Source organism: Hemitrygon akajei, chromosome 1 (assembly GCF_048418815.1).
Source record: "Hemitrygon akajei chromosome 1, sHemAka1.3, whole genome shotgun sequence".
Classification (NCBI taxonomy): domain Eukaryota; kingdom Metazoa; phylum Chordata; class Chondrichthyes; order Myliobatiformes; family Dasyatidae; genus Hemitrygon; species Hemitrygon akajei.
Genome location: NC_133124.1, coordinates 136,744,191 through 136,768,459, shown reverse-complemented (window position 1 = coordinate 136,768,459; position 24,269 = coordinate 136,744,191). Strand labels below are relative to the sequence as shown.

Below are 24,269 nucleotides of genomic sequence, written 5' to 3'. Positions count from 1 at the left end.
CCTGGGTTGCTGGTGCTGTGATACTGTTAAGCTAATTGCTGTGCTACTGAGCTGCCACCAAATTTCTGAATTAAATGAGTTTTTAAACATTTGTATAAATATTTGAATCTTATAACATTTGAATTTTTCTAAGTTATCTTAGTTTTGCAAACAAGGCATATTTTTCCCATTATTTCAATATTGCATCCTTTTACATTTCATTTTTACTCAAATTCTAAAGTGAACCACATTAGCAATCCACTGTTTTCACTGAATTTCTTCTGGTGCTCCACTAATAATGGAATTTGAGGGCTTTGGTCCTAATAGTGACATTTTCTCCTTTAAGAAAGATAAATTAACAAAGTTAATTACATTCAAAACTTTTGCTATATTTTTAAAATAGCAACTTACATTAAATTTTAACTATTTTATTTTGTTTGTGAGCATATAAACTCATGGTTAACTTAGAGAAAAAATATGAGCATAAAATCAAGAATGTTCTTTAAATATTAAGATAATAGTTTATTATAGAGTTATTCTGGAGAGCTTTGTTAATTTATTTTGGGATTTTTAACCCTCTGCATTTGGATGAAGAGACATTTTCATGAGGGACCAGGCATATCTGAGCCAGGTAACTTTTAACTTGCCTGAAATAAATAAAGCAGTTGTTAGTGTGTTATTGCAGTTCTAAGTACTCCTTTGCAGGAGGGATGTAAGTTGGAAAGTATGTTAATAAAAATGTCTTTAATGTGATTGTTATGCAAAATGGCTGGAGATGGAGCTGGACAAGAGAATGTGGTAGATGACAGAATATGGTACAGATGGTACAAGATGACATAATATTTTTCTGGAGAAGTTACATTGGTGACTGGATAGATAATGAATAAATGCAAACCAAATTAAGAAATTTGAAAAGCAACATTTAATAAGCCCCTTTTAACATTGAATGTTAGTCTACAAAATTAATTGTTGAAGTAGTGTCCACAGAAGTTCTAAAAGGAAACTGGGAAAGATTGCACCTGTGTGATTGCTAAGAAAAGATGTACTTGCTTTCAAGAAAGTACTGGATTGGTTCCAGGCATGGAAGATTTGCTGCTGATTGAAGCAGATTTCTCCAGAGTTTAGGAAAATAGCTTATGATCTCATCAAAACTTAAAAGTTTCTTATGGGTTTTGACAGGCTAGAGGATATTCAGTCTAACCAAAGAGTTCAGGATCAGGGAGCACAGTTGTAAGCAAAGGCTAGGCCATTTGAGACTGAAATGATGAAAGACTTCTTTGCTTAAAGGGTGGTGATCTTTTGAAATACTCTGCCCTGGAGAGATGCAGAGACTCATTCATTTTGTTAATTCAAAACAGAGAACAATGGAGTTCTAGCCTTTGAGAACCAATGAATGTGGGGATTATCCTGGAAATGGCATTTAATAAAGAGAAATATTGGAGCAAATTTGGTTGTCACCATGGACCTCTATATCATAAAATAGGATATTTGCTTCAGGGTCTCTCCTGGCAGAAATTCTGGAGACTACTGGGAGGATTCTGCATGGCAAAACTCTCAAACCAAGTGGGCCTTCCTTCACGTAGGCAAAACAATCCTGCTCACCAAACATGTACAGTTTTCAATATGTAACCAGACTGCTTGATCTGTTTGAAGTGCTGTTCTTATTTGAGCTTGTATGAATATTTCTAAAACTTTCAAAAAGAAGGAACCCTACAGAGTTGCACAAAAATGTGAAAAATACTCAAATTTAGTCCTAAAATATTTTGATGCATTTAAATTTCTCAAGTACTTAGAAACATTTAAGGTTACGAGGCAGTGTAAGCATTTGTCTAAAAGTACTTTTAAATTATTGGACTCTTAGAGAAGGCACCTGCAGCTTTTAGTTCCTTCTATTCAAATCAGAGGAAAGACACAATTCTTAATGATGAATGAGGCTTTATTGAAGTTCCTATTTACACTGAACTCTACAAGATGCACATCTGTCTTAGACCTGTTGCAATTTGTGAACAGGTATTTCTAAGTTCATGTTACTGTCCATGGAAGGTGCACACTTGAAAATCGGGGGGTAATGATGAGGAATGCTAGCAGTTTCATTGTCATCAGCCTGCGAGAAACCTCTACCAAATTAATTATACAGAGCAAGAGTTGGAGAGTTGGTTTAGGCCAGATATCTTGCACTGAAATTGTTGTTGATTTTGTGGTTTAAAAACTTCTGCTTCATTCTAGGTTGTATCAGTATTTAATTTTAAAGTTGTTTTGATCTTCTGTTCTATTTGCAGATGAGTTTGGCTTGCACATATTGAAATATCTGTTAGAGAACTACAACTCTGAATCGAGCGTTCCATACCTCAACTCACAAGATAAGGATGGAAATACTGTGTTGCATATCATATTTCAGAAACCCTTTTCAAAAAATCATGAGGAAATAATGGATATGATAGCCAAGTTTGAAATCAATGACAGGGTGAAAAACAAGGATGGGAAGCTATTTTCCTACAAAATTAAGAAAGAAGACCTGCGGATGATTGCGTGGAATAAAGTGAAATCACGTAATCGAAAGAAAAGAGAACAAAATGACCAAAACCAGAAGGCACGGACATCAAAGGGTATGAAAAATGTAATACGCGTTAAGTGCCTCTCTCATCAGACAATGGAAATGCCATGCACTCAGCATTCTCAGGAGTGTGATGTTAATAGTGCCAGTTCTCAAGCAGTACAAGGACAGTCATTAAAGTTATTGAATGAAGAGCAAGTTTTATCTACTCAGCAAATTGTTACGAATGAAATTGCAAAATTGATTCAACAATTTCATGTCATTGAGACAACAACAGAAGAACACCCTTTAAAAATTTCCCTTTCTGATGGCCAGCTGAGTGACTCAACTCAGGCTTTGCAGGCCAAGTCTGAAGTTCTCAAAGTCGACCTTTATCAAAATGCTGTTAATGTTGAAGCTGTAATGTTGAATGGGGCTGGTGATACAGAGCATCCAAACCTGATACCAGAAGAAATGACCAATTTACAGGACCTGGATTTTGATAATATGACGTGGGAGATTGAATGTACATCAGAAGTACTGAAGAAGCTTGGCTCCAGAGATGTACCTCAGCACATGAAGACGAAAACTATAAAAGTGATTCAACAACTTGGCAATGGAGAATGGACACAAAGCCTCCAGAAACCACTCAAGTACCTGAAAAGCCCCATGAAACTTTATGAAGCCAAACTTGACAAAGGGGCACGAATGCTATGGGAGCTTGCAGTGGACTTTTCACCCCGCTGCAGTGAAAAACCAGAGAAGATCTTTGAATCAGAGCTTTCTTCCCATCCTCAGGAACGTGTCACAGGAAGGATATATAGTGAGATCATTCGAATCTGGGATATTATCCTGGATCACAATAAGGTTGATCGAGCCTTGACAGCAATTGCAAGTTCATACAACCGCGGTGCATCCTGCAGCCTCCGGAAGAAACTTAAAGGTATAAGCAAAGCTGTATTTACCTCAAACTTAAATGCCCAAAGGAAGATCCCATTGATCTTTGTAGAATATGTCAATTGGAAAGAACTGAAAGAAAAGCTACCAGAATACTTCCCACCTGCCAGTGCAGTAGAGACAGAATATAACATAATGAAGTTCCATAGCTTTAGTACTAATATGGCTCTTAATATCATTACTAATCTGGAATCCAGGGTTGAATATCCTTTCAGAGTGGGAGAATTGGAGTATGCAATAATTGACCTTGACCCCAAACCATTGGAAGCAATCATTCTCATTGGACGAAGTGGAACTGGGAAGACCACTTGCTGTCTGTACAGACTTTGGAAACATTTTCAGCTCTACTGGAAGAAAATAGAAGAGGTTGGCAGTCCCCTGCTGGTGCGAGAGCTTTGGCATAAGAAGAAATCTCAGGTTGACAGTGAAAAGGATGAAGCAGTGATTGACACATCAGATTGCGCCAATGGGGAGAATGATTTTGAATGTAATGCACAAAATTGTGACTTGCATCTGAATGAAGCATCACTTACTACTTGTGACAGTGAATTGACACATGATCATGAAGATGAGCCAGAAGATGATACTGGTATCAACCAACTTGAGCACTTGCATCAAATTTTTGTCACCAAAAACCACGTCTTGTGTCAGGAAGTCTTGAAAAACTTTATTGAGCTTACCAAGTCCACCAAAGCCACAAACCATTTCAGGCCTCCTGATCTCACATTTTATAGACTTCAGGATATTAATGATGAGAATTACCCCCTATTCATGACCTCTAAACAATTGTTGCTGTTGATTGATGCATCCTTGCCAGAACCCTTTTTCCCCCGGAATGAAGATGGCAGTCTAAAAAGGAACATTGTGGGGTGGTCTGTTCAAGAAGAGATGACAATACCAGATTTGCATGATGAGGATGAAGAAGAAGAGCATGAAGGAGAGTTTCTAGGTGATGAACAATTAGCTGTAGAGGATCACAGCAAAGAATTTGATCCTCGTATCTTTGTTTCTTACGAAGTATTTGTATGTGATATTTGGCCCAAAATGGTAAAAGGAAAACCACAGTTTAACCCAGCTTTGGTGTGGAAGGAGATCAAATCCTTCCTAAAAGGTTCTGTTGAGGCTTTAAATAGCCCTCAAGGCTGTCTAACAGAGGAACAGTATATTAACCTGGGGAAGAAGAGAGCACCAAACTTCCGTGAAGACAGAACAGAAATCTATTCCTTCTTTCAGATGTACCAGCAAATAAAATCACAGTGCGGATACTTCGATGAGGAAGATTTGTTGTACAGCCTTTCCTTGCGACTGTCCAAACTAGATGAACTTCCATGGTCCATTCATGAACTGTATGGTGATGAAATACAGGATTTTACACAAGCAGAGCTTGCCACCCTCATGAAATGCATCAATGACCCTAATTCTATGTTCCTTACTGGTGATACAGCTCAGAGCATTATGAAGGGTGTGGCTTTCCGCTTTAGTGACCTGCGTTCTCTGTTTTATTATGCCCGTGATTCTAGTCAAAGCAATAAGAAACAGTATCATGTAAAAGTGCCAAGCAAAATATATCAGCTACATCAGAACTACCGGTCACACTCAGGTAATGCACATATTTTTTGCTAAATTATTAAAAAAGCACACATAAACTCTTAGTTCCTTTTAGGGTAAGAATGCTGATTTTTGTTTCTACTTCAATACTGAGAGCATAGAGTCTTATTTTAAGCTTCTTGCCATAATGTTGAAATTCGTCTATGTGGTGTTGCTGTAACTTTTTGGATGCATCGGGGCATTCAGATCGCCACATTGCAGCTGGAACCAAGATTGTAGTGACTCAGCTGTGCAGAAAGGGAGAGAGAAGGTCAACAGAGCAATAGCTATATGGTATTTTATCAGATTCAGATTCAGTTTATTGTCATTTATAACCACAAATACAATGCAGTTAAAAATGAGACAACGTTCTCCGGAATGATATCACAAAAAAGCACAAAACAGACCACACAAGGAAAACCACATTACGTTTGGTAATCCCCAATCCAGAGTCCGGAGAGGCTGCTGCATATCGATATCGTGCTACCGTCTTAGCACGTTCCCAGAAAGGAACTACAAACCTATCAGACAAAACTAAAGCTACAAGACATACACAAAACCACATAGTTACATATAGTTATAGTTAACATATAGTTTCAACAGTGCAGTCAATACCATAATTGATAAAAGACTAACTGACAAAGACCACATAATTATAACACATAGTTTCAACAGTGCAAAGCAATACCATAATCTGATAATGAGCAGTCCATGGCACGGTTTAAAAGAGAGTCTCAAAGTCCCGACAGCCCATCATCTCATGCAGACGGTAGAAGGAAGAAAAACTCTTCCTGCCATGAACCTCCAGCGCCGCAGCTTGCCGATGCAACACTTTGGGAGCCCCAAAGACAGCCAACTCCGAGTCCGTCCAAAAAACTTCGAGCCTCTGGCACCGAGCGCCATCTCTGCCGAGCGCTTCAACCCCGGCATCGGCCGCCAAGCAACAGGCAAAGCCGAGAATTCGGGGCCTTCCTCTCCGGAGATTTTTCCAATCGCACAATAGCAGCAGCAGCGAAACAGGCATTTCAAAAGTTTCACCAGATGTTCCTCCATGCTTCACACGTCCGTCTCCATCAAATCAGGATTGTACATGGCCCCTACTTGACAGATTACAGGTATTCATTCCAAAGCTAGGGGAGCAGACCGACTTTATGTTACAGTTAGAAATTTGATTATACAGGATGGAACATAGAACAGTACAGCACAGGAATTGGCCTTTCAGCCAATGGTGTACATTACTAATTAACTAAACTAGTAATTAATTGCCTGTGCATGCTAATTCATCTGACCATACGATATCCATATCCCTCCATGCTCTGCACATTCATGTGCCTATCCAGCAGTCTCTTAAGGACCTCTATCGTACTTGCCTCCACTACCATGTCTGGCACTGCATTCCCAGCATCCTCCCTTCTCTGTGTAAAATACCTTGTCCCTCAAATTTGCTTTGAACCTATCCCTCTCACCTTAACATATAACAATCACAGCACGGAAACAGGCCATCTCGGCCCTCCTAGTCCGTGCCGAACTCTTAATCTCACCTAGTCCCACCTACCCGCACTTAGCCCATAACCCTCCACTCCTTTCCTGTCCATATACCTATCCAATTTTACCTTAAATGACACAACTGAACTGGCCTCTACTACTTCTACAGGAAGCTCATTCCACACAGCTATCACTCTCTGAGTAAAGAAATACCCCCTCGTGTTTCCCTTAAACTTTTGCCCCCTAACTCTCAAATCATGTCCTCTCGTTTGAATCTCCCCTACTCTCAATGGAAACAGCCTATTCACGTCAACTCTATCTATCCCTCTCAAAATTTTAAATACCTCGATCAAATCCCCCCTCAACCTTCTACGCTCCAATGAATAGAGACCTAACTTGTTCAACCTTTCTCTGTAACTTAAGTGCTGAATCCCAGGTAACATCCTAGTAAATCGTCTCTGCACTCTCTCTAATTTATTGATATCTTTCCTATAATTCGGTGACCAGAACTGTACACAATATTCCAAATTTGGCCTTACCAATGCCTTGTACAATTTTAACATTACATCCCAACTTCTGTACTCAATGCTCTGATTTATAAAGGCCAGCGTTCCAAAAGCCTTCTTCACCACCCTATCTACATGAGACTCCACCTTCAGGGAACTATGCACTGTTATTCCTAGATCTCTCTGTTCCACTGCATTCCTCAATGCTCTACCTTTTACCCTGTATGTTCTATTTGGATTATTCCTGCCAAAATGTAGAACCTCACACTTCTCAGCATTAAACTCCATCTGCCAACGTTCAGCCCATTCTTCTAACCGGCATAAATCTCCCTGCAAGCTTTGAAAACCCACCTCATTATCCACCTTAAAGATATTTTTACCCTGGGGGAGAAAAGATACCAGCTTTCTGGCTATGACTCTCATTATCTTATACACTCGGTCAAGTCTTCCCTCTGCTTTTGCCACTCCAGTGAAAACAACCCAAGATTCCCAAACTCTCCTTATAGCACATGCCCTCTAATCTAGGTAGCAACTGTAAACCTCTTGTGCATTCTCTCTGAAGTCTGAACATCTTCCTATAATGGAGCAAACAGAATTGAATGTTAATGTTCCACCTGCAGCCAAACCAGAGTTTTATGAAGTTGCGATGCACAGTAACTTCCTGGTTCCTAAACTCAATGCACCGACAATTAAAGACAAGCAGGACATATGCATTATTTATCACTGTATCAACTTGTGCAGCTGCTTTCAGGGAACCGAGGACTGGGATCCAAAATTCCTCTATACGCTAACACTGTTAATGATCCTGCTATCAATTGCGTACTCTTCATTTGCATTTGCTTTGCCTGAAGTGCAGCACCTCACATTTGTGTGGATTAAGTGCCATCTGCCATTTCTCTGCCTATATGTACAACTGATCTATGTACTGCTGTATTCTTTAGCTTTATACACACACCCTCCCCCCCCCCCCCCCCGAGGTCACAGTATGGAACCTTGCAGAACGCCTCTAGTCACAGTCCTCCAGCCAGAATAGGTTCCATTGACTACTATTCTCTGCTTTATAAGCACAAGCCAATTCTGAGTCCAAAAGGCCAAGTTACCAGTGGTGCAATGCATATCAATTTTCTAGATGAGCCTACCATGAGGGACCTAGTCAAACGCCTTACTAAAATCAATGTAGATGACACCCACAGCTCTACCGTCATCAATCATCTTTGTTACCTCTTTGAAAAGCTCAGTTAATTTAGTAAAGATCCAATCACAAACAAGAGAAAAACCACAGTTGCTGGAAGTCCAAGCAACACACACAAAATGCTGGGTCTCAGCCTAGAATGTTGACTATACTCTTTTCCATAGACGTTGCCTTGCCTGCTGAGTTCCTCCAGCATTTTGTGTGCATTGCAAGTTAGTGGAGATGTGAATTGCCTCACACAAAGCCATGCTAATTAATTAGGCTGTGATTTTCCAAATGCTTATAAATCCTACGCCTAAGAATGATTCCATTAGCAGCCTTACTATTAATGTGAGATTCACTGGTCTATGGATTTCGGGTTTACTCCATTTCTCTTCTTATATAATGAAACAAAATTAGCTACTTGCCAGTCCTCTGGGGCCATGCCTGTGTCTAGAGAGGACACAAAGATCTTTGCCAAGACCCCAACTATCTCATCTTTTGTCTTTCTCAATAACCTGGGATTCAAAGGAAGCCACATGGTCACAGGAATAAAATGCAAACTCCAAACATACAGCAGAAATAATGAGAGCATAGATTTAAGATCAGAAACAAGAGTTTTAAAAGGGACATCAGGGCTAGCTTCAAGCAAAGGAAATAGTGTTTGAAGTGGACACATCAGTAACATTGAGGTAGGCACATGGCTCGGAAAGATTTAAAGTTCTGTGGGCCAAACACGGGCAGATGGGACTTGCTCAGTTGGCATGAAGGGCCTGCTTTCATGCTCTCTGATTCTATCCTCAAGGTCCTTATCTTGTAAATATCAAAGCACTGCTTAGGAGGCAGTGATCATAATATGATAGAGTTCACCTTGAAGTTTGAGAGGGAGAACCTAAATGAGATATGTCAGTATTACAGTGGAGTAAAGAGTATTGCGCAGGCATGAGAGAAGAGCTGGCCAAAGTTAACTGGAAGGGGACACTAGCAGGGATGACGGCATAAAAGCATTGGCTGGAGTTTCTGGGAGTAATTGAGAAGGCAGAGGATAGATATATCCTAAAGAAGAAATAGTATTCTAAAGGGTGGATGAAGGAACTGGTAGACAAAGGAAGTCAAAGACAGCATAAAAGCAAAGGAGAGGGCATATAATATAGCAAAAATCAGTCGGTAACTAGAGGATTGGAAAGCTTTTAAAAACCAACAGAAGGCAACTAAAAAAAAGCAAAAAAAGGAGAGGAATGGTGACATATGAAGGTAAGCAGCCAATAGCAACAGAGGATAATGTAAGACTTTCCAGTTATAAGAAGAGTAAAAGAGTGGGTAGAGTGAGTATCAGACCACCTGAATATGGCACTGAAGTAAAGGGGGACAAGAAATGCTGGAGGAACTTAATAAATACTTTGTGTCAGTCTTCACTATAAAATACTACTGCAGTATGCCAGAAGCTGCTATTACAAAGGAGAAGGTGCTTGGGAAGCTAAAAGGTCTGAAGGTAGATAAGTCACCTGGACCAGATGAGCTACTCCCCAGGGTTGTAAAAGAGGTAGCTCAAGAGATCCATTAGAAGTGATTTTTCAGTTAATAGCATTGAGGTGCAGAGGGATCTGGGGTTCCATAACTCATAGCAATGAGTTTCATAGCTCATTGAAAGAGGATGCATAACTGGTAGGGTTAGAGGCTTGGGGAAGACCTGATAGAGAATTTTTAAATTGAGTGACATAGGGTAAATAGTCAGAATTTTCCCCAGGGTAAAAATACTATGTAACAGGCAGTATGTTTTTAAGGTTAAAAGGGGGAAGTTCAAAAGCAGTGTGAAAGGGTAAGTATTTTATGCAGAGAGTCTTAAGTGCTAGAGTAGATTATTGGGATAGTAGTGGAAACAGGCAGTTCAGTGGAGTTTAAGAGTTTCTTAGACACATGGATGTGGGGTGAGTGTTGGGAAATAGATGATACAGAGGAGGAGGGCATTTAGCATGAACTGGCATTTGTATGTGTGCAATAATGTGGACTGAATGGCCTGTCCAATGCTGTAATGTTCTATAATACTGTACAGTCTGTCTTACTGGACTTCTGCCTTGGAATGTACAGAAGGTGTCCTGACAAACTGTTCTTCACTGTTCATTATTAGGCAAATTTTTTATCCCATTACTGTTTCTAAGACATAATGCACAAGCTAGCATATTTATTATGTTACAGTAGAGTGTGCACTTCAAAGCTGATACTATTAATTCTTTAAAAATTTGAATCATCATGTGATTGCTTTAAAAATGCTGACCGTGATGACAGCTGTCATTGTAACCAGTAAGCAGTAACCAAGAATATATGAAAAATCTCCCTTTTAATGCAAGTTGAATTTTAAGTTAAGAAACGAGCAATGTGGATAGAATTTGTATGTAGGTATACTATGTGAATGTGAGGATTGCACAAAAATGGAAGAATCTATACCTGGTTTCCAAATTAACCACTTCTGGCAATTCATTAGAGAACACTGGCAAAAGCATTGATGAGATGTGTGTAAAATTTTATGTACTTTGCATTGATTCATGCAAGTTCCTTTTGCAAATTTAGGAATTTTGAATTTGGCTTCGGGTGTGGTGGATCTTCTCCAATATTATTTTCCGGAATCCTTTGATCGCTTGCCGAGAGACACTGGGCTCTTTGATGGACCAAAACCTTCACTGCTGGAATCCTGCAGTGTCAGTGACTTAGCTATTTTGCTTAGAGGAAATAAACGGAAATCCCAGCCAATAGAATTTGGAGCTCATCAGGTATGCACTTTAATCTGTGCATGGGTTTTACATCACCAGGTTTATTCTGAGCAGTTCAATTTAATATCAGAGAATGTATACAGTGTGGAATTCTCACTCTTTGCAGACATTCACAAAACAGAAAAATGCCCAGTGAATGACATAAACATTAGAACCCCAAAACCTGTCCTCCCCCTCCCCACACACAATCAGCAAAAGCATCGACCCTTCCCCCCCCCCACTCCTCCCACTTGTTCCAACAAAAGCACTGAAGAGAGTCATTTTCATTTTTATAAAAATAAGGGCATTTTCATATGGTGAAGTATTTGATTCGTTTTCTATATTCCTGACACAGAATCCAAAACAGAATCAAAAAAATGTTTTCATGAGTTCCAATAATAACAGAAATTATCTATTCAAAGCGTATGCTTTGAATTTTGACTTTCTTATCACTTCCCCCCCCCACCATGCAAGCAATCGCAAAGCCTCGCAAGAGACCTTGATCCAGAGTCCATCAAAAGCTACAGTCCATCCCAACACTTCGATATCTCAGACAGACTCTCTCTCAGTAGTGAGGGAGAGAGAGATTGCTCCTGCAACAGCAAGAGCAGGAGACCAGCAGCTCAGTATTTTGATGTTACAATCTCCCACGTCACTTCTCTGAGTCGTCCGCCTCAAGAATCAACAGGCTCTCGCTCACCATCAGAAAGAGAAAGAGGGAGGTTTGCTGGGATGCTGGGGCCTTCTTCCAACAGCAGCGCACACCGCCTGCTATCTCGATGTTTCAGTCTCATGTGACACTTCGTCAGCAACACTAGTGAGGAACCAGGTTGTCCATGGGCTGCACCCTGAAGGCACACGTCTTCCAGGCCGCACAATGAGTCCAAGAACGAGAACCCAGACTCATGGAGAACTGTAGTTTGAGCTGCAGCTATAGATCATGGACTCTGACAAGACCTCAGCCAGCATGAAAAGAAAAAAGAGACAACAAAAGAAGAATTAGCTGTTTCATGGACAAACTGGAAGAAGTTGCCTAGATCTGCAAAACCTCTGGTGCCATCTTTTCTAGCTTCTGTGAGCATATTGAAAATAAATCATTTTGGTTATGATTTAAAATGATGCCCATTTTCATTTTTATAAAAATAAGGGAATTTTCATATGGTGAAGTATTTGATTCATTTTCGATATTCCTGACACAGAATCCAAAACAGAATCAAAACAATGTTTTCATGAGTTCCAATAATAACAGAAATTATCTATTCAAAGCGTATGCTCTGAATTTTGACTTTCTTATCACTTCAACTGAAAACTAGTTTAACTGGGAGAAATTTCCATTTGCTCTGAATCAAATCATGTTAGTCTGAAATTCATTCAGGCATGTCCTAGTCACACATCATCATCACGACTGCAACATGATCTTTATTCCTTGTTAATGCTGCAGCATTGACTGAGAGACCTGCAGATAAGTCAGAATCAGAAGTTTAATTTAGCAGAATAAATCTTTAATCTCCCAATCCCTTCACCAGCGTCTCATGGAAAGGCTCTACCCCAGATATCCTTAGTGTATAGTCTACAACTAATCATTTGCCCAAATAAAAGTGCTTTCAGTGAAGTTTTAGCACATTCTCACACTTACCAAACAAACCTGATGCCTCCTAATCCTTGTCACCTAAATTGTTTTATAAACCTCATGTAAACTAACTGTATAGAACTATGGGTCCCTGAGTGATAAAAAAGGAAGAGTGGAAAGTGCAGGTGTTCCACTTCCTAATTTTGTGGGAAGATTGAAGAGTGGACCAGGGAATTGCAAGGGGAAGTGGTTCTCTTTGAAATGCTGATTGAGTGGGGAGAGGGAAATGATGGGACCTTGTTGAAGCAGGTAGAACTTGCACAGAAATTGACAGTTACAGCCTTATTTAATTTGGTGTAAATAACTTACAACTGCCAACAATCCATCAAATTGTATTGCCAGTTTCGGCATTTGTGTTTGTCCAAAAAATAATTGGAAAGCTTGGTAGAGAATGAAATAGAGTTTGTAGCCCATTTGATACGAATTGGATCAATGTGTATAGTTCTAACTGCAAATGCAGCATTAAGTTTTAATTTTGGTAGTGGCCTCCTCTTGTCTTCATTTTCATGCCAGAGACTGAAGTGTCATATGGTCCAGGTTCCATTGTGGTTGATTGATGGGTTGTCTTGCTGCCATGGTTGCACGCAATGAATAGAACCAACAGTGTCCAAGATCAAGGCATGTGGGAATTTCAGTGACTTGGTAGATTGGATTCCAAACTGGCTTGGCCACAGAGATGGAGGTTAATGGTTTTATTCCTATTAGCAGTCTTTGACCAATTGATCAGTGCTAGGACCTCAGTTGTTTATGATAAATAACTTGGATGAAAATCTCATAGATTAGTATAAGAAATAACCAAATAGCCAAATATGTTGGAATTGTCAAATTATCTTGTTGGTAAAAAGCTGGAAGAGGGGCCATACAGAAACTCAGTCTTAGTTATCTTCATCAAGTTCCAGTTGGTACTGTACACACGCTGCTGCCTGGAGCAGTTTTCACAAACATATTAAATACTGCTGTCTAGATTTATCATAGAGACACACATTTGCAATCTGACAGGTCAAACGATCTGAAATACAGACAATGTAGGTAATAATCAGCAGGTAAGGAAGCAGCCACATAAACCATCAGCATTTCTGAACAGTGTCCTTTCTGTCTGCCCAGATGCTACCTGACCAGTTGAGTATTTCCAGTGTTCTTTGTTTTTATCTTTGCTGTAAGTGGATTGAGGTGGTTGGTGTTAAGCAATAGAGAAAGATTCCCTATCTGAATTTAGATTCTACCTAGCCATGGTATATTATTGAACTTTGAAGCAGGTATGTAGTTAAAAGAATAAAGGTTGCATCTATCAAGGGAATTGAGTTGTGAAAAATGATCAGTATTGAGGTTGTGTGATTGTAAAAATTTTTGTTTCAATTGACAGGCAACCTTGCAATTCTTGTTTTAATTTCAAAAATAATACCTTGCAGGTTATTTTGGTTGTGAATGAAACAGCCAAGGATACAATCCCAGAGGAGCTAAGTCTTGCACTTGTTCTGACTATATATGAAGCTAAAGGTCTGGAGTTTGACGATGTCCTCCTCTATAATTTCTTCACTGATTCTGAGGTAACGATATTTATTCATTTGATATTGCTGATCACCTTTTCAGTAGATTTTACAGTTCCGCTCCTGATCTCTTACTCGCCTGAGTTTTTAAGGAAGTTAATTCCAAATGATTTGTCTCCCCACTTTTACTTTATTTATTTTAGTTAGAGATTTAGCATGGAATAGACCCTTTGAGCTGTGCTGCCTAGTAACCCACCAACTTAACCCTAGCCCAGGGTTCCCAACCTTTTTTATGCCATGGACCAATACCATTAAGCAAAGGGTCTGTGAGCCCCAGTTGGGAACTCCTGCCCTAGCCTAATCACAAACAACTTACAATGACAAATTAACCTACTAACCAGGACATATTTAGACTGTGGGAGGAAACTGGACCACCCAAAGGAAACCTATGCACACGTGGCAAGGAACATACAAGCTTAACACGTACAAACAAGCTGGATGAACTCAGCAGGTCGGGCAGCATCTGTTGAAATGAGCAGTCAACATTTCGGGCCGAGACCCTTAGTCAGGATTGAAGGAGGGGGCTTGGGCCCTATAAAGAAGGTGGGAGGAGGGTGGAAAACCAATCAGAGGAAAGATCAAGGGGTGGGGGAGGGGAAGCAGGGAGGGGATAGGCAGGAGAGGTGAAGAAGGAATCTAAGGGGAAAGCACTATGGGTAGTAGAAGAAGGCAGAGTCATGAGAAAGGTGATAGGCAGCTGGAAGAGGAGGCAGAGTGAAAGTGGGATGGGGGAAGGGAGAGGGAGGGAATTACCAGAAGTTGGAGAATTCGATGTTCATACCAAGGGGCTGGAGACTACCCAGACGGTATATGAGGTGTTGCTCCTCCAACCTGAGTTTGGCCTCCTCATGGCAGTAGAAGAGGCCATGTATGGACATATCCGAATGGGAATGTGAAGCAGAGTTGAAGTGGGTGGCAACCGGGAGATCCTGTCTGTTATGTTGGACGGAGTGGAGGTGCTCAACGAAGCGGTCCCCCAATCTGCGTTGGGTCTCGCCGATGTAGAGGAGGCCACACCGGGAGCACCGGATGCAATAGATGACCCCAATAGACTCACTGGTGAAGTGTTGCCTCACCTGGAAGGACTGTTTGGAGCCCTGAATGGTGGTAAGAGAGGAGGTGTGGGGACAGGTATAGCACTTACGCTTGCAGGGATAAGTACCAGGTGAGGGATCTGTGCGGAGGGACGTGTGGACCAGGCAGTCGCAGAGGGAACGATCCCTGCGAAAAGCAGAGAGGGAAAGATGTGCTTAGTGGTGGGGTCCTGTTGAAGGTGGCGGAAGTTGTGGAGGATAATATGCTGGATCGGGAGGCTGGTGGGGTGGTAGGTGAAGACAAGGGGAACGCTGTCCCTGTTGTGGTGACAGGAGGATGGGGTGAGGGCCAAAGTGCAGGAAATGGAGGAGATGCAGGTGAGGGCATCATTGATGACGGCAGACATACAAGCTTGCTTCCAGAGTATACCAGCATTGAACTCTGACCCCTGACACCCTGACCTGTAATAACATCACAACAACCACTTCAAGAGCTCCTAATCTGAATTTTTTTAAAATTGAAATTGGTTTCATGCAGATTTTCTGACCCATAACCAAGTTTTCCAACTGGTGCCAAAACTCTGGAGTCTGTGCTCAAATTATGTGCAAAGATCGAGTATACAGAGAACATGGGGGAGAAGCTTGTGACCAATGTCTGAACCTCCTTTTGACACAAAATGAAAGGCAACGAAGACTAGGTGGTTTGTTTAAAAAGACTAGTTGGTACTGTATGCAAACTTGAACACATTGGGTTGTGAATCCATAGGAAAGTCGTGAAAGCAGTGAAAAGATTTTCACAACCAATCTTTAAAACATGTTAGGATTTTGAATATTTTTGTGGCGTTGGAAGTATAAATTAATGTAAATTGACAACAGAGGAGACACACGAAAGCATTCAATTTCGGGACCTTTCAATTGCTTAACAATTAAAATATTTAATAATTGTTTCATGGAACAGACTGCCGACAGATTAGTGAAAAGTACAAAAATAGGTTGTCACCATGTGTGATTTCAACTTTTCCAGTACAGGCTGGGATCCCGTTGGTGCAGGATAGTTAGACTGGGTAGAACTTGTTAGGTGCATTCAATAGAGTTTCTTAAAACTCAAGATGAGAAATAGGACAGTCCGGAGAATCCATCATTGGTCCTTGGCAAGTAAGATTAAAGAGAATCCCACGTACCGAGAGGATGACTAGAGAGAGGGTAGGACCAGTTAAGAATAAAGGAGGGAACACAAGCTTCAATGTGTAGTACATAGCTGAGGTCTTAAATGAGTACTTTGCATCATTACTTACCAAAGGAGGAGGAGGGTAGTGTCATCTGTTGGAATGTGCTAACGTGCATTCTGAGGTGATGTTGAATCTCTTGAAGAACATTAAGGTGGATAAGTCCCCAGAACCTGATGGGAATTACCCCAGGTTATTGAGAGAGGCATGAAATGAGGTTGCTGCTGGCTGGACCAAGACATTTGGACCCTCTCTAGCCATGGATGATGCCCCAGAGGATGGTGCATAACTACTGTTGTTCCCTTCTTCAAGAAGGGAAATTGGGATAGCTCATCAGACTAAACACACTGTCCTGATGAGGTATGTCGAGGAGAGGAAGATGCAGAGGCTCAGCTGGTTTGTTAGTAGTGAGGAAATGATTGTGTTGAATGCCAAGCTGTAGTCAATAAATAGCAGCCTGATGTATGTATTGCTGTTGTCCAGGTGCACCGCTGACTCCAGACAGTGCGGTGGGACCCGCCAGCTGCGGCAGTGAGATTGACGAAGTCCTTGAACCCTTCAGTTAGTAGGCCATTTTCAGTACCCTGCCAGGTACACCATTGGGACCTGATGTCTTGTGCAGGTTCACCCTCTTGAAGGATGTTCTGACCTGAGCCTTTGAGACAGAATATAGAGTCACCAGATACTGTGGCAATCTGTTCAGGCATATTGTTATTCTCCCTTTCAAAGCATTCACAAAAGGCTTTGAGCTCTTCCAGGTGTGAAGCATCACAGCCATTTCTGCTCTTAGGTTTCACCTCATATTTTTGAGGGCATGCTCTGTAAATCTATAGAATAATAACAATAACAGAATCAATGAAAGACTGCACAAAGGTCGTTCAACCAGACAACAAACTGCAAATGCAAAAGAAAGAAATAATAATAATAAAAAATAAATGACCAATAAATATTAAGAACATGAGATGAAGAGTCCTTGAAAGTGAGTCCAATGGTTGTATACCTGTGCTGATCAACTGGCTGGAGCGTTCCAAGCCCATCTTCAACTACTGTAGTTGGAGATTCCTAAATACTTCAAAGGGGCATCTTATCATACGGTGCCCAAGAAAAGAGCAGTGTGAGCTTCCTCAACTACTGTTGCCCAGTAGCACTCACATCCACTGTGATGAACTGGTTTGAGAGGTTCATCGTGGCCAACTTCTTCCTGAGAAGGACCTAGACCCATTGCAATATGCCTACTACTACAGTAGGTCTATTGCAGATGTAAACTTACTGGCTTTCCACTTGACCTTGGACCTTCAAGATACCTGTAATACCTGTGGTATGCTACAACTTGTCAATTGCAGCTTGGGGTTCAATGCCATCATCCCATCATGCCAAAAAGCAAGCTTCAAAGTCTGGGCTTCTGTACCTATTCATCAGAATAGTGTTGTAAACACATCAGCCTGAAACTACGAATGTGTTTCTGTCTCCTGAACTACTGAGCAAGAGCAGCAGAAAGAGGTGATTCCAGATTTTTTTTTTTACAGATTTCGAGCAACTGCACTTCCTTGATTTTTGGTTCTATTCATGTAGTAGCGTAGAACTGACTGTGATCAGTGTAAGTGGAGAAAAAGCATGGCAGACTGTTGTTATGAAGAGTTGATTATAATGCATAGCACCCACCTGCACTCCTTACAATCCTTCCTGAAGATCAATGCCTGAACAATATACTGAATGTGTTCTTTCTTTTCCTTATCTCTGCAGGCTGATAAGGAATGGCGGGTCATCTCTTCCTTTCAACCTTCACCTCAGTCAAAAGGCCACCAAGAAGTGCTACTGGCTCAATCTTTGGATGATATCGTTCCTCAAAGCAGGCCTCTTGCATTCAATTCAGAGCGGCACAAGGTAAAACTGATACACTATATTTTGTCAACTATAAATGAGAAGGACTTATTCCAGATTACCATGGATATGTGGGTACCATTGCATTCCACATCATTCTGAACTGGTTGCTATTGAAGCTGCAGAACTGCTTTTGCCAGGGGCTAGTTCATTTGTGGGTTGTTGTAATCCACACAGCCATTAGGTGTAAGGTCTGTTGTTTTATTTTTGTATCCAATATGTTTAGCTACTCCCAGGTAAATGATATCACTCTGTTACAGATACAGTGTGGTGTTTGGCAAAAGAGCTTCATTGTGCTGATATTCTTCAGCACTATCACAGGTAATCTATACAACATAGGAATGGAACTAGGCCTTTCATCCATCACATCTGTGCCACCATTCAATTATGCTTAATTTTATTATTCCTCCCAAACTTGTTCTCTGGTCTTTTCCCCTGTAACCTTTGACACCCCTACTAATCAAGAAACTATCAAGCTCTGCTTTAAATATACCCAAGAGCTTGGCCTCCACAGCTGTCTACAGCAATGAGTTCCACAGATTCACCACCCTCTGGCTAAAGAAATCCCTGCCATTGCTGTACTCAGGGGACATCTTCTATTCTGATCCTAGATTCCTTCACAAGCAGAAGCATCCTCTCCACATCCATTCTATCTAGTCCTTTTAACATTCAATATGTTTCAATGAGATCCTCCTCCCGCCACCCTATTCTTCTAAACTCAAGCAAGTACAAGACAAAGCTGTCAAATGCTTCTCATACATTAACTCTTTCATATCATTAAACTTCTCTGGACTTACTTCAATACCAGCACATCCTTTCCAAGATGAGGGGCTCAAGATTGCTCATAATACTCCAGGTGCAGCCTGATCAACACCTTATTACATTACATCCTTGCTCTTATATTCTAGTCCTTTTGAAATGAATCCTATCATTACATTTGCCTTCCTCAACTCAACCTGCAAGTTAAGCTTTAGGGAGTCATGAACACCCCTGATTTCTGAATTTTCTCCTCATTTAGAAAGTAATCTGCTCCTTTATTCCTTCTACCAAAGTGTATGACTGTATACGTCCCTACACTATCCTCAACGTCTTATAGAGCCTCAACGTCACATCCCTGCTCTTATATTCTATATCTCTAGAAATGAATGCCAACATTGCATTCGCCTTCTTCACAACCAACTCAACCTGGAGGTTAACCTTTAGGGTATCCTGCACAAGGACTCTCAAATCCCTTTGCATCTCTGTATTTTGAATTCTCTCCCCATCTAAATAATAGTCTGCCTGTTTATTTCTTCCACCAAAGTGCATGATCATACTCTTTCCGACATTGTATTTCATTTGCCACTTCTTTGCCCATTCCCCTAAACTATCTAAGTCTCTCTGCAAGCTCTGTTTCCTCAACACTACCTGCTCCTCTACCTATCTTTGTATCATCAGCAAATTAAGCCACAAATCCATTAATCCCATAGTCCAAATCATTGACATACATCGCAAAAAAGCAGCAGTCCCAACACCAGCCCCCATGGAACTCCACTGATAATCGGCAGCCAACCAGAATAGGATCTCTTTGTCCCCACTCTCAGTTTTCTGCCGATCAGCTAATGCTCCCACCGTGCCAGTAACTTCCCTGTAATTCCACGGTCTCTTATCTTGCTGAGCAGCCTCATGTGCGGCACCGTGTCAAATGCCTTCTGAAAATCCAGATGCAAGTCTACTGCATCTACGTTGTCTGCCCTGCTTGTAATTTCCTCAAAGGATTGCAGTAGGTTTGTCAGGCAGGATTTTCCTTTCAGGAAACCATGCTGGCTTTGGCCTATCTTGTCATGTGCCTCCAGATACTCCGTAATCTCATCCTTAACAGCCGACCCTTCCACCTATACCCCTCATCATTTTGCTTAGATCTTTCAAATTCTCGTACACTCTAGGGAATAAAGTCCTAACCTATTCAATCTTTCCCCTATAACTCAGGTCCTCAAGTCCCAACAAAATCCTTGTAAATTTTCTCTGCACTCTTTCAATCTTATTGATATCTTTCCTGTAGGTAGGTGACTGGAACTGCATGCAATTCTTCAGACTAGGTGTCACCAACGTCTTATACAACATCAACATGATATCCTAAATCCTGTACTCAGTACTTTGATTTATGAAGGCCAAGATGCCAAAAGCTGTCTTTCTACCCTATCTACCTGTGACACTACTTGAAATAAATTAAGGATCTGTGTTCCCAATTCCCTCTGTTATATCACACTCTGCAGTGCCCTACTGCTCACCATCTTAAGTCCTACCCTAGTTTGTCCTCTCAACATGCAACACCTCAAACTGTCTGCTTTAAATTCCACATGCCATTTTTCCATACCACTGCAAGCTTGGATAGCTTTCCTCACTGTCCACTACATCCCCCAGTCTCGGTGTCATCCATAGTTTACCACACTATCATCCAGATCATTGATGTAGATGACAAACAATGGACTCGGCACCAATCTCTGAGGCACACCACTAGCCACTGGCCCCCAGTCAGAGAGGTAACCATTTACTTACACTCTCTGGCTTTTCCAAAGGAACACCTTGTCAGACCTTGAGGATTTATCCATCCTGGTTTACTGCAAGACATACGATCCATAACCACACTGCTGTTTTGCCACACTTCTATAGACTGTGACCATCTCCTGGGTAAATACAGATGCAAAAAAAAGTCAATTTCAGATTTGCCCCCATCTCTTTCGGCTCCATATATAGATGACCACTCTCATCTCGTAGGGGACCAAATTTGCTCCTTGCTATCCTTTTGCTCTTAATATATGTGTTGAAGCCTTTGGGATTCTCCTTCACCTTGTCTGCTGGAGCTACCTTATGTCTTCTTGAGACTCCTGATTTCCTCCTTAAGTGGTCTCTTCCATTTCTTATACCCCACCAGTTACCCATTTTTCCTTGCTGCCTATATCTGCTATGCACCTCCTTCTTAACCAGGGCCTTAATCTCTCTCAAATTTCAGGTTTTCTCTCAGCCTTATTGCTCCAAAGAAACAGTTCCAGCATATCCAGTTTCTCCTCATAATTGAAATACTTTATCCTAGGCGACATACTAGTGAATCTTCTCTGCAACCTTCCCAGTGTTATTGAATTATTCTTACAGTGTGGGGACCAGAAATATACACAGTACTCCAATTGTGGCCTCACTGATGACTTGGTTATTTGTTCTATAATTCCCCAGCTCCTGTATTCTATGTCCCAGCAAATGAGAATCGTTTCCAGAGTGGCTTTGTCACCACTTTATCTACCTCTGTAGCTGTCTTCAAGGATTCTTGTATACCAAAGTTGCTGTGTTCAACTTATGGTTTTATCACTTGTTTTGTGTCTTCTGGCCTTACTAATCATTCCTAAATTCACGGTTCCACATTTTGCAGAATTAGGTACCAACTGCCATTTATTCCTCTAGCCAATTTACCAATTCATCAGTATTGTCCTGTGGTCATGGACTGCTCTTCTCACTCTAAGATTCTTTGCTGTTAGAATTTTCAATAATTTATTAACTTTAATCACAGTTCATACAGGAAGTGTCACAGTAGGAGGACAAGTAACGGTTACTGTGCTGCTCATAATGATTAACATGCTTTCTTTCTATGTGTTAGCTGCTGAATTGTGAACTAAAACAGTTGTACACAGCCTTCACAAGAGCAAGGGTGAACTTGTGGATATTTGATGAAAACAAAGGAAAACGTGCCCCAGCCTTTGAATACTTCATCAAAAGACATTTTGTCAATGTTGTCAAAACCAATGAAGATAAAGGTAGGAAAACAGTTATATTTATTTATTAGTTATATTTATTTATTTTGCAGACCAAAAGACTCAAAGATGATTCCACCAAATACTGTGATTTGGATAATTTAATTATCAGGACAGAAGAAGAGAGAAAACCTAAACTTTACGTGTTTTTCTTTGTAATGACTTTATAGAGTCATAAAGTTAAGCTCACTACGTCTATTTTGACTCTTGTGCCTACACATTCTAAACCCATCTGCTTGCATGAGTTAATTGTTCATTCAAGTATCTGTCAAGATGCCTGTTAAATGTTATTACTGTTCCTGTCTCCAATAGCTCCTTTGGCAGCTCATTCCGGATACCGTCTATGTTTTGCATGACAGATTTACCCCTCAGACCCCTTTAAAGCTCTTCTACTTCTAGACACCCCTACCATTTGAACCAGACTCCAGCTATCAACTCAATCTGTGTTTCTTATAACTTTATATACCTCTATCAGGTCATCTCCCAGCTGCTTTCACTCTAAAGAAAATGAGATGAGCCTGCCCAAGCTCTCATGATAACTCAAGTCCTCTGAAGCAGATAGCATCCTTGTGCATCTTTTCTGCACTCTTTCTAGCTTAATCGCATCCTCCTTATAATACTGTACACAGTACTGCAATGCAGCCTGCTCAATGGTCTGTTGCAACAGAATTGTACAACAAGGAAATAGACCTGTCAGTCCTTCTGGTCCATCTACATCCATACTAGTTCTGTTTGTCAGTATTCAGCCCATTTCTCTCTAAACCTTTCCTACCTGTGCAACTGTCTTTATTAAAATATGCTTTTGTACTTGCCTCCACCACTTCCTGCAGCAGCTTGTCCCACCCTTTGTGTTTAAAAAAAATGCCCCTCAAGTTCATATTAAATCTTTCCCCTCTCATGTTAAACCTTAGTTGACTTCTAGTTCTTTATTGCCCAACCCTGGAAAAACACTGAGTGCATTCACCTATCCATGTCCCTCTTGATTTTTCCACCTCTATAAGATCCCTCCCAGTCTCCTGTGCTCCATGGAATAAAGTCTTGGCCTGTCCAACCTCTCCCTGTAAGTTAGTCCTTCAAGTACTGGCAACATCTTTCTGAATCTTTTGTACATTCTTTCCAGTTTTTTCCTATAGTGGAGTGACCAAAACTGAACTGAACTCAGGTTTTACACTCAGTTCCCTGACTGATGAAGTCTAGAGTGCCTTCTTCATCACTCTACCTAACAGTGATTCCACTTTCAAGGAACCATGCACTTGATCTGTTGTACAACATTGCCTAGAGTGCCTTGCACTTATCCAAATTAATCTCCATTTGCCATTTTTAGCTCACGTGCTCCGATGATCAATATTTCCCTGTAATTTTTGATAACTACATTCGCTATCCACTACACCAACTGTTCTAGTGTGATTTGCAAACTTACTAAACGTGCCTTATTATTTGTAATAAACCATTTATATAGATGACAGAAAACAATGGGCCCAGCACTGACTTTTGAGGCAGACAACTAGTTATGGGCCTCAAACCTGCCAGACCCCTTTGGCTTTCTACTATCAAGCCTACTGTGTATTTCAACCCTCTTCCATGGATTCATGCGATCTAACCTCCCAGAGCACCATACCATGTGAAATCTTATAAAAGGCCTTACTAAAATCTGTATAGGCCACTGTAATCTGATGTGCTAGCTGTTATAAATGATAAATATTCTGAAATCAAATTCCTTGGGTGTTCCAGTTTCCTCCCACAGTCCAAAGACATACCAGATGGTAGGTTAATTGGTCATTGTAAATAGTCCTGTGATTAGGTCAAGGTTAAATTGGGGGTTGCTGGGCAGCACAGCTTGAAGAGCCGGAAGTGCCTATTCCATGTTATATCTCAATTATTAAATAAAAATCTAGTTGCCAGGATAAAGCAGAAAGTTTTGGAAATACAGAATAGGTCAGGCAGCATTTATAAAGAAAGTAACAAGGTTCGTATTTCAGGTTAGTGACCTTTCATCTGTGGGAGAAGTGAGTTATTCTATCCCACACTACCTTGCTAGCTTGAGCCCATGCCCTCTGGCTTAGAGAAGAGACCTGCTGGTTGAACTAGGGGATAATGGTGTACAGTACAGGGAAGATACAAATCACCTTCACTTGTCATGTGAAATAAGCTTCTCCAAATGATTGGAGTACTGTATTGCCTTGATACCAATATATTGAGAAGCT

General features: G+C 40.9%; 1 protein-coding gene across 10 annotated transcripts in view; it reads left to right on the top strand.

The window, feature by feature from the left end:
- LOC140730967 (TPR and ankyrin repeat-containing protein 1-like) overlaps positions 1-24,269 on the top strand; it is a 141,821-nt gene that overhangs the window by 72,668 nt on the left and 44,884 nt on the right. For all 10 annotated transcript variants that reach the window (XM_073052120.1, XM_073052136.1, XM_073052145.1 and 7 more), the window contains 5 exons: positions 2,259-5,069; positions 10,787-10,986; positions 14,005-14,142; positions 18,146-18,286; positions 21,912-22,068. In XM_073052120.1, the coding sequence (XP_072908221.1) occupies positions 2,259-5,069; positions 10,787-10,986; positions 14,005-14,142; positions 18,146-18,286; positions 21,912-22,068 (3,447 nt within the window). The remainder of the gene's footprint in view (positions 1-2,258; positions 5,070-10,786; positions 10,987-14,004; positions 14,143-18,145; positions 18,287-21,911; positions 22,069-24,269) is intronic.